Source organism: Lycium barbarum, chromosome 10 (assembly GCF_019175385.1).
Source record: "Lycium barbarum isolate Lr01 chromosome 10, ASM1917538v2, whole genome shotgun sequence".
Taxonomy (NCBI): Eukaryota; Viridiplantae; Streptophyta; class Magnoliopsida; order Solanales; family Solanaceae; genus Lycium; species Lycium barbarum.
The window spans coordinates 105,316,493-105,327,046 of record NC_083346.1 but is presented as its reverse complement, the minus strand read 5'-3'; the positions used below and the strand labels follow the sequence as shown (position 1 = coordinate 105,327,046).

At 29.5% G+C, this 10,554-nt stretch overlaps 1 protein-coding gene across 1 annotated transcript; it reads left to right on the top strand.

Moving 5' to 3' along the window:
- The first annotated feature begins 757 nt into the window (after nucleotides 1-757).
- On the top strand, nucleotides 758-2,406 carry LOC132615566 (uncharacterized). The gene is made up of 2 exons (XM_060330174.1): nucleotides 758-1,743; nucleotides 2,058-2,406. Exons 1-2 carry the CDS (start codon nucleotides 1,129-1,131, stop codon nucleotides 2,124-2,126), a joined length of 684 nt encoding a protein of 227 aa, XP_060186157.1. The 5' UTR covers nucleotides 758-1,128; the 3' UTR covers nucleotides 2,127-2,406.
- Nucleotides 2,407-10,554: the final 8,148 nt, after the last annotated feature.

The window sequence follows — 10,554 nt, the reverse complement described above, 5'->3', positions numbered from 1 at the left end:
TATAACTTAATACCGTTCTATAATGAAATAAAATAGAAGAATAAGAAACTTTTTTATTAATAATAATCAAAATTCTGATATCTATTTATACAAGTAAAAAATAACATGTAATAATAACTTTACAAATATATTTTAATGCATATAATACAAAATAATTAATAAAAATAGAGGCATATTCCCAAAGATTTTATTTTTTTATTATAAATGAATAAATTATAATTGAAAATATTCTATTAATGACAACCAAAACTCGTTTATATATTGCCAATAGAGAATATGAGAGAAGTGAAACTTAAATATATAAATATACATACACACACATGCATGTACATACATAATATATACTTAATGCATGTAATATTAAAATATTAATCATAAAAAGTAACAATAGATTTTGTGATGAATTCATAAAAGGATTATTCTGCTTATAATACAAATTTAAATAAAAATCTATAAATACCTAGGTTAAAAAAATAGATTTTATATAGTCTAAAAAGGTATTACATAAATGGAGGATTGAAAATGTAAAGAGTAAAATAGACATTACATAAGATAAAGGGGGAAATATTTATTGTTTATAGTTGAGGGGGAGTTTGATTTATAAAGTAAAGTTTAAGGGTAAAAATCATTTTCACCCAAAACAAATATTGCAATTTGAAGGGGGGAAAGAATGGAGAGAATTCAGAGAAAGAGAAACAACGACGTCGTAGTATGGAAAACCCTGGAAATATAAAATGAAGACGTCACTCCACCGCGCACTTTAGCACCTACAATTTTCATACCCCGAACGTTAATATCGCCTCTTCTCTCTCTCTCTCTCTCTCTCTTTCCCCTTACATATATGTACACACACTTTACGTTCCCGGCCAATTCACGTAAACTCACCTAAACACAACTCACAAAGAAAAAAAAAATTACAAGAATATGAAGCCCATTGCTTTCTTTCTCCCTCTCTGACGTCTTCAAAATTTGTTGTCGCATTGAGCAGAGTGAAATAAGGATAATAAAGAAACGAACTTTTGAGTCTTGGCTATAGATTTTCTTCATTCTGTGTTGCTATCGGCTTGTGGGTGTATCGATTTTGGATAGTATTAGACTGATATTGGTCTCAAAAAAGGAGGTGTTTTCATGGCGATGGGACCAGAAAGATCGAAACCTTTACATAATTTCACCTTACCATGTGGGCTCAAGTGGGGTAACCAAAAGTATTTAAGGTGCGTTAAGGTTGATACCGATGTCGGAGAAATGTCGTCCGTTCATCGGAGATCAGAATTGATCCAACGGAGGAGACAACCGGAGCAAAAATTCAGATCAATAAACGGTGAGGGAATCGAAGCTGTGAGAGAGAAACTAATGTTTGATCTACAAACAGAAACTGATAAAATGAAAAACACGATTTTGAAAGAAGGTTTAGAATATCCGGCGCCGGAAAATGCGACGGAAAAAGCGTGGAACTTGAGGACTCGACGTGCGGCTTGTAATGAGCCTAACGGGTCGAAAATTGATGTTAATAGAAGCAATGGTTTGGTGCCAATAAGGATGGAGAATAATAATAATAAGTCTTCGAGATTTCGAAGTGATTTTGCTGGTGGAGCTTCTTGTAGCGGTGACAAGAGAGAAAGGGTGAAGTATTCCGTTCCCCTTTTGCGAAGAGAGATCGAAGAAGATTTCATGGCGATGGTTGGACATAGACCACCTCGTAGACCCAAGAAACGAGCTAAATTGGTCCAAAAGAATTTGGATGTAAGTTTAGTTTTTCTTTGATTTACTTTAATCTCTAAATGAATAGATCGAGCTGGAGCTTAATAGATATAGAGATTTCATCTATTCTAGCTTCGGACAGAGTTAATTGTTACCTGGCAGGAAGTGATAGGTATCCGTGAACTGGCCCAAACAACATGATTATGAAAAACAAAAAGATATAGAGATTCAAATTGTCGATCAAAACTAGTTTGGAATTGAGACGGACCGTTTTTTTATATTTTGTTTCCTCGGTTGCTGATGATAATTCTGATAGTGTGATTTTGAATTTAATGTTTGATTGGTCTATTTTGCAGACGTTATTTCCGGGGTTATGGTTGACGGAGATTACAGCTGACTTATACAAAGTGCCTGATGATCAGTAGATTGAAGAAAACATCAGATGATTTATTTTCTGCAGATGGGAAGTATATTTTTTGTGATAAACTATGGTATATTTGCGACCGATCAACTAGGGTAATGGACTTATTGTATACTGCACCACCTGAATTTGGAAATTTGATGAAATCATTGAATTTCCTCTGTAACAGAAAGGGTGTAAACAACGCAGAAATTTTAGCTGCTCTGGGTGATGCAATTTTTATTCAACTGATTCGATTTGTTCATAATCTTATCTATTATTGATCATTGGGATAAGTTTAACACTGTACTGATGTCGTTGGATCAAAACTAACGTTAGCTAAATTTTTAATGTTTCTAAGTGTATTTGTCAATGCCTAGTTCCTGTTGTCTGTAAATCCAATGGTTTCTATTTCTCCATGGACCGTGTGTTGGTTACTTTCTTCTTGTCTTGATATCAAAGACAAAATTTTCTCTATTTGGGCATTGTCTTTCTGAAAGTGCAAACTGTGTTTTCCATTTGCCTATATTTCTCGTCTGGAATACAGCTGATACCTGCACACAAGCCTGCCTTTTAAGCAGATGAGCCTGTCTTCTTTCCTAATGCTTTTTACGTAGTACTACTAAGGAAAAAACAATTATTCCCTCTTTTTCTATTTAAGTTGACTAGACACAAAGTTTAAAGAAAAACAGGAGATTTTTTTAATTTTGCGGTCATAAATTAAAGATGTTTATTGTGTATCAATATATTTTTTGAATTTTGTAATCCTTTTTGACAAGGAAGCCCGCAGTGGCTACCCTTTGGCAGAAGCGGATCTAAGATTTAAATTCTATGGGTTCTATTTTAAAATTGTTAGTATTGAACCTATTATATTTTTAAAGTTATTAGTTCATATCTACTATTTATTGCAGTTTTAATAATTTTTACACATAAATTTATGCTCTACATTGAAAGTTAGGGGTTCAATTGAACCTATAACTACAATGCTACATACGCCTCTACCTTTCGATTGCGCATAAGGTAATAGAGCAAACCACACGAGAGAGGTAAATCGTACTGAGGCGGGCTTGACAGAAAAAGCATGCAAGTGGTTGTGAATCTGAGAACCTCCATTTGGGATGTAATTAACTTGCTCAACTAAGGGTCTGTTTGGAAAGCCACCTGGTAATTGGAATTGGTGTAATTACTACACTAGTAATTACACAGCCTAGTAATTACACAGTATTATAATTATAATGACCTGTTTGTTTGTCATAATGTAATTACAAGCGTACTGTTTGGTTGCACAAGTGTAATTACACAGTTAGTCTAATTTAAAAATAAAACTTAACTATAAAAAATTTAAAATTAATATTTAAAAACTATGTGCCTTTATAAATGATATTAAATTAGCTATTTAATAACACATTGTTTCCTGAAAATATGTTAGTTAATAATCATATATTTGTAACTAATATTGTAAAAAATTGTTGATATATAATTTCAAATTAATAATAGTTTTATTTTAATTGATTATAAAACTTAAAAGCATATTTTTTTGTGAGAACATCATGGGATTTGATGTTTGAAAAAATAAAGAATATTTATAAATATAATGCCACAATATTATTCAAATGTTTAACAAAAATTCTATCAATTATAAGTGAAAAATAAACAATAAGCAAAGTGAAATAACAAGTCAATAGTACTAAAGCAAATAAATTAAAGTCGAAAATATAACCTATATTCAAAATCCAATTTATTTATTTTTACAATAATACTCTTATGTCAAATTCCAACATTGCATAAGCAAGTTCCAACGTAGCATAAGTAAATACTCCTATAATTCAAAAGAAAGGAAATATATAAGTCTATAACCACATTCACAATGAAATTCTACTTTAATAATGTCACTCATTATATGCCAAGTTTGTTAATGACTCATTCTTTCTAATATTAAGAGATGTAGTTTCAAAAATTAGAATAATAATACGGTTATGCTAAATGAATAAAATAAAAAAAATAGAAAATACGAGCAATGACATGGTACCACAAGAAGTAAAGGTTGGGAACGAGAAAAAAGGAAATGAAATATAAATAATATAAAAAGAAAAATATATTTTAAAAAATAAAAATAATTAAAAAGTAGAAATAAAAAATAAATTAATTAATAGAAATAAAAAAATAAATTAGAAAAGGAAAGAAAAATAAGTTAGAAAAGCAAAGAAATTAAAATAAAATAAAAAAGAAATTAAATAATATAAATTAAAAATAAATTAAAAAAGAAAAGGAATAAAATAAAATAAAAAAGAAATAAAATAAAAAGTAACTCTGTAATTACAGAGTGTAATTACACCCAATTCTCAGCCTCCCCTTGAGAATTGGAGAGTGTAATTGCACCCTATCAATTACACTCAATTCCCACCTAACTGTGTAATTACCTGGTCAAACAAACAGGCTAAACTGTGTAATTACACCCAATTACATTCAATTCCAATTACTAGGGTGGCTTTCCAAACAGGCCCTAAATGTTGTGATCTTAAACAAGCTACGTTGATATTAGAGAGTTATTAAATTTAGAAAAAAAAAACTTTTTAAAATAAAGCAAAAAGAAAAATAAGATACTTAAATTGAAACAGAATGAGTATTTTATTTTGATAACTCTGATGAAGCATGTTCATTGTTCAAGTTTGTGTAGGTACGAAATTAAAAAAACTACAGTCAAATTTTGATATGTAAATCGAAAGTATCAAAATTATCCTTTACGACAAGTCGTGAAAAGAGACCTGCATGTTTTTTTTTTTTTCATTTTCCCTTTCTTTATAAATAATCAGTTTTTATATTAAGTGGGTCCCAACAAATCATGTCATTAAGAAAATAAACATGCTAAAAATTTATAATTCTCAAAATAAAAGGATGCCTTTTTGACAAAATGTGTCATGCAAAATAGGATAAAAAGAATACTATCTTTTGAAGACTAGGTGAGACTGGTCCGTGCCAGCACAGGCCCAATATTTTACAAATTGAATGATAAATATATCTTTATCAAAATAATCTCGTAGTCTATTGATGTTCTAAATTCTAAACTCTTAATTTAGATTCAGGAATATAGCAAGCACTGAGCAAAGATGTTTCTTAACCTTACAGTTGATTACCTCCTGGGAGTACAGGCCCATGCCCACATTTAAAAAGTTGAATTTATTCCTTTTTTCATTTTATACGATATAAATTTTTTAGATTTAAAAAAATCACTATTTATGGTTAAAGATAAAGATAATTTAACTTTAAAGATCTTAGTTTATCAAGATCTTGTACATTGAAAATCATTCTTATGGACTCGAAATTGTTAATATGAAACATTTTTTTCCAAGTGAAATTTTCTAGTATATGAAAGAGCGAAATAGTGTATATCATATTTAGTCAAATTACATCATAAGTTTAAATGACAGAAGTAAATCTTCTCGTGCTCTTGTTCTTTCTTTTCGTAACATCATTTTATTTATAAGAAAATAATTTGATATATTTTAAATTGAAAAACTTCTCATTGATCCTATAAAAATATTTGAAAGCTGAATAAAATAACTTTTTCTTTTTTTACTTCCAAAGAAAAAATATAATGTTATAAGTTCTTATCTTTTTTATGTTAATAAATTTTATTTAGAATATAAACTCTGATAAGTTCATGAAACTCGAAGTTGAGCTTTAATATATGTAATATTAACTCATAGGAGCATTAGTTAGACTTAATAAAACATTGGGTGGTTTGTTTTGCGTATAAAAGAATGGCGAATTGTTACACGTTATTTAATACCGAATTATGTTTAACCCCGCTCATATTTGATGTTTACCCTCCGTTGGGCAAAACTACTAAAGAAAAAAATCTATTCAATTAATTTGGTTATGTTGCCTTGATACTCTCTTAAGAAAATATTTATTAGGGGTTTATTTTACTAAATTAAACTTATTAATTATGCTTTGAAATTTAAATTTGACTATTGATAGTATTAGAAGAAAATAATAAAATCTCTCTTGATTTACTAAAATGGACAAGTAAAATTTTCTTTAATTTCAAGGCTAAATAAAAAGGAAGGGAGAGAATTCAGGACTTGTATTTATACATAAAATTTTAGTATTTAATAAGTAATGATTAAGTAATACTATAAATTATCTCCTCATCAAAATTACTTAGCAATATAATAAACATGGGTATATATAAGTATTTATCCTAATAGAGGAAATTATAAATTATCTCTTCATCAAAATTACTTAGCAATATAATAAACATGGGTATATATAAGTATGGCCACATGTCAATTTGAAAAAGGGCCACATTTCAATTTGAAAAATCTAATGGCCCCACCACTTTGAATGACATTTATTTCAAATGAGGGCATGATCTGTAATTACAATGGAAAAGGTAGGCGTTTTGCTAGAGGTATTGATAAGGTCCAACAAACAAACCAGAAAATACAACCTCCCAAAGCAAGCTTTTTGCATTGTTGTGTTTTAAAGACTATAATACCCTCAATTTTTTTCATTATTGACAAAAAACAGACATGTTGAAACCACTCTTTATAATGTATAGAAATGTCAATATTACTGATTGCTCTATTGTAAGATCTAGTAATGTACGTAACTTGAGGTTGGTTCATATAGACCAGAGTTTAATCTGTTACACTTGCAATATACAAATTTTAGATTAAGTTAGACCTCTATAATAAATTTTATAACAAGTCTAATATGGTAATAAAAGAATAAAAAAATAACTTACTATAACGATTAAATATACTGAATTTTATGCATCTGAATCAGTATAAGCGAGCTCTTATCTTCAAATTCAAACATGTGAACATATTAACCTAATCCTATAGGCAATACTTTTCCTGAATGATTGGTCAGGTTATTTATAAGTTGGGTCTAAGACTTACGTGGATTAATAAATCAACATCATCTATTTTATTAAAGCCTCACATATGCCATTTCATATAATTTTGTTAAAAGGAGGAGTATTTTTAACCGTAAAGGGCAATCGACATCCAATAAGTGGAAGGAGGAACATCTGTAACCCGAAAATTAACGTTAAGGGCAATTAGAGATCAGTAGGTGAAAGGAGGGCAAATTTAAATCATTTTCAATACGTTAGGGACATTTTTTTAATCCTTTTCCGTTTATTTTACACATAAATACATACAATCAAATATTACCTAAATTAATTTTAATATTTTAATCGGGTCATTAAATTTTAGATATTAAATAATTAAACAAAAAAAGATGAAGAACAAATATTATCTATTCTAAGGCATCTTAACAAATACTCCCCCCGTCCCAAAAAGATTATCTTACTTTCTTTATTAGTTTGTCCCAAAAAGATTATCTTACTTTCTTTATTAGTTTGTCCCAAAAAGATTGACATATTTTTATTTAGAAACTATTTAACTCTATGAGATGATTGACAGCCACACAAATATATAAGGCTTGTTTTGGACCACACATTTCAGAAGTCTTCCTTTATTTCTTAAATTCCTTCCAGAGTTAAACTAAGACAATTTTTTGAGACGGAGGGAGTATTGTCTATTATAAGGGCAGCTTTATCTTTTCATATCGAGGTATTATTGATACACCAATTCTTAATTCAGTCAATATAAAATAACATAGCTTTCATCAAAGGCTAATGTAGAATTTAATATCAAAAATCAAACACCGGTGAACTGCGGTTTTATATAAAAAATCAATTTTTTTTATTAATTACGTAACATGATATTAGTAATTTAAAGTTTTATGTTTCAAATTAAATTCTGTATTAGTTATGCAAAATTTCATGTACATATTTTTATCTTATGCAGCTTATCAAAGACAAGTTTTAATCATCAAATTATAAAATCAAAAATTTCAAACCAGTAGTATGCACTTAAACTTTTTACTCCTTCTGTCCCGCTCTATATGATATAGTTTGAATTTCGAGAGTCAACATCTTTATTTGACCTTGAATTCAGACATACAATTTTTATTTTTATTTTTTTAAAATAATTTACATATTTAGAAATTACATAAAATGTAATATAAGTCACAATAATTAACAAACATGCTGCAATGACTAATTAGAGTAGTCTAATAAGAAAATGTCACGTAATAGCTCATGAATCATAGAGTTCATTTTATTTACTAATTTTAAATTCAAACCTACAGACTGTAACTTCATTATTAAAGACGCAAATGCCAAAAATTAAACTCTAGTTATATCTATTTTAAAGTAATTTTAATTTATAATCTAACATTGTTTAGATACGTCTAGTATATTGAATGTCGAAAGGTAGCATTTGTTTTCATAGGAATGGATAAGGTAAATGGTAAAAACTTTAAATTATTCATGTGCTCTCAAACTTAGACAATTACTATATCTGACTTTTAATTAGTTTATGCTGCGTAAAATGAGAAAATCAAACTTAAAAAGAATCCTCCATGTCACACCCTGATGACATGATAGAGTCGTAGACCACTAATGCAATGACTATATATATAGGCTAAGTGTTGTTCTCATTGAACTTCTGAATTTGATCTCACGTGTGTCTATCAAACACAATCCGACTTACATAACATATACGGTGAGTTTCAAATTTTTTTAGTCTTGCGCGTGAATGTCAATCGAATCCTACGTGAAAAATTCAACCAATTAAGACACCCCACTCATTTTAATTATACACATCAAATATTAAGTTTTGGTTTTGATTTTATAGTTTTCAGTTTGGTTTCTTATTTTAGTTTTAGTTTCCAATTTTGATTTCTTATTTTCCGGTTTTGTTGATTTGATTGGTTTAAGTGGTGGTTATTCACTTATATAACACAGTAGCAGAATTCTTCCTATTTGATGTGTCTAATCAAAATGGGTGGGGTGCTTAAATTGGTTGAATTTTTCAGGTAGGATGCTATTGACATTAACGCGCAAGGCTAAAAAAAAAATTAAAACTCACCATATATGTTATGTAAGTCAGATTGTGTTTGATGGACACACTTGAGGCCCGGTTCAGGGGTTCAATAGGAACAACACTTAGTTGAGGTGCCAAAATGGAAAAAAGGGCCAAGTTTAGGGGCCGCATATGCATTAAGCTTAATAGTAATGAATTGTTGTCAAATTTAGCCTTGGGTCTAACTCAGATCTCAAAAGCTAATTTTAGCGTTGGATTCCCATCCTTCATCGTTGTGTGATTCATTTCACTCATCACCCCTACCCCCGTCTCACACTCAAATTCGGACATTTTTTATTCAAGGTTTTGTTGTCCAGTCTGGAGCGTGCACATTTATAGATCAAATAATTCCACCCCACAATTGTTTGGTACCCTTGGGGTGTTATACCCTATTTTAACCGAAGTCAAAATAGTTTACAACATTCCGGTAATTCCGGGGTTAATTAAAGTTAAAGGAGTCATCACCTAATTATTTACGGTGAATTAGGGCACCTAAAGTTTATTAAAGTAGTTATCTAAAGTTGACTCTATTTTTAAAGTCTACGAAACCAAACGATTCTAGATACGGGTTCAACTAACCTAGAGGGAAGGTATTAGGCATTCTCTAAATTCCATTAATAATGGTTAATCCTATCGGACTCAAATTCAATTAGGCTAAGTGTAAGTATAATATTATAGAAAAGAAAATAGCTTTGTAAGTATTGCTAAAGTTATGGATAGATGTATAAGAACGCTATTTAAAGTAAGACTGGTAGAAAATAATGATTTGCATAAAAAGGGTTTAGTTGTAGATAAACTGAGAAAGTGCGGGATTGTGTAACGTTCTATAAATATTGGAAAAATAAGTTATGTTGACTAACAACTTTAAACAGTTGTTTGTAAAATTAATATCGGTAAAGTTTAAAGGTTTTATAGAGAGACTATTAGTTCAATATAGATTATGTAAAGGTTGTTCAAATACATGTTTCAAGTGTTGAAAAAAAAGAGCTAAAGTGAAGAAGTTATCCACAGAAATAGTTTGCCTTTTATTTCTCAAAATAAACTAACGTTAGTGTAAAATTTATGAAGTTTCAAGTTTCTAAAATAGTAATAGTGAATCTTGATTCTTTTAACTCAAAATATGTAGCCATACTATTTTGAAAAATCAATTGTTCTAATGAAAATGAATATTGTAAATACTATAAATAGTTTAAACATAAATAGAAGAGAATGAAACTTGTGGCATTAATTATTAGTTTCCTTTTAAATTAACGACCCGTTATTTCTAACACTATCTATGCTAATTCTCCTATAATTCGTCTAAGCTAAGTAGAAACAAGAGTAAGATGAAGTGTTAGTCAAAACAATACAAGTTAAATGCAATAAAGTAAAATAGAGGTGTAAAAAAATGTAATGAGATGGGCTCAACCCATTTTTGGGTTGCTGCTGTTCGCTGCCACTGTGATAGGCCTCGACCCAGAATTTTTTATTTTTTGCTGCGGGTGGGCTGACTCGAGAGGAGGATTTTGTTGG

What these genes read in the sequence shown, in the direction of transcription:
- LOC132615566 (XM_060330174.1), top strand. Translation starts at nt 1,129, where the DNA reads ATGGCGATGGGACCAGAAAGATCGAAACCTTTACATAATTTCACCTTA. An exon ending in TGGTCCAAAAGAATTTGGAT is followed by an intron (nt 1,744 to 2,057) that starts GTAAGTTTAGTT and finishes TCTATTTTGCAG; the next exon opens with ACGTTATTTCCGGGGTTATG.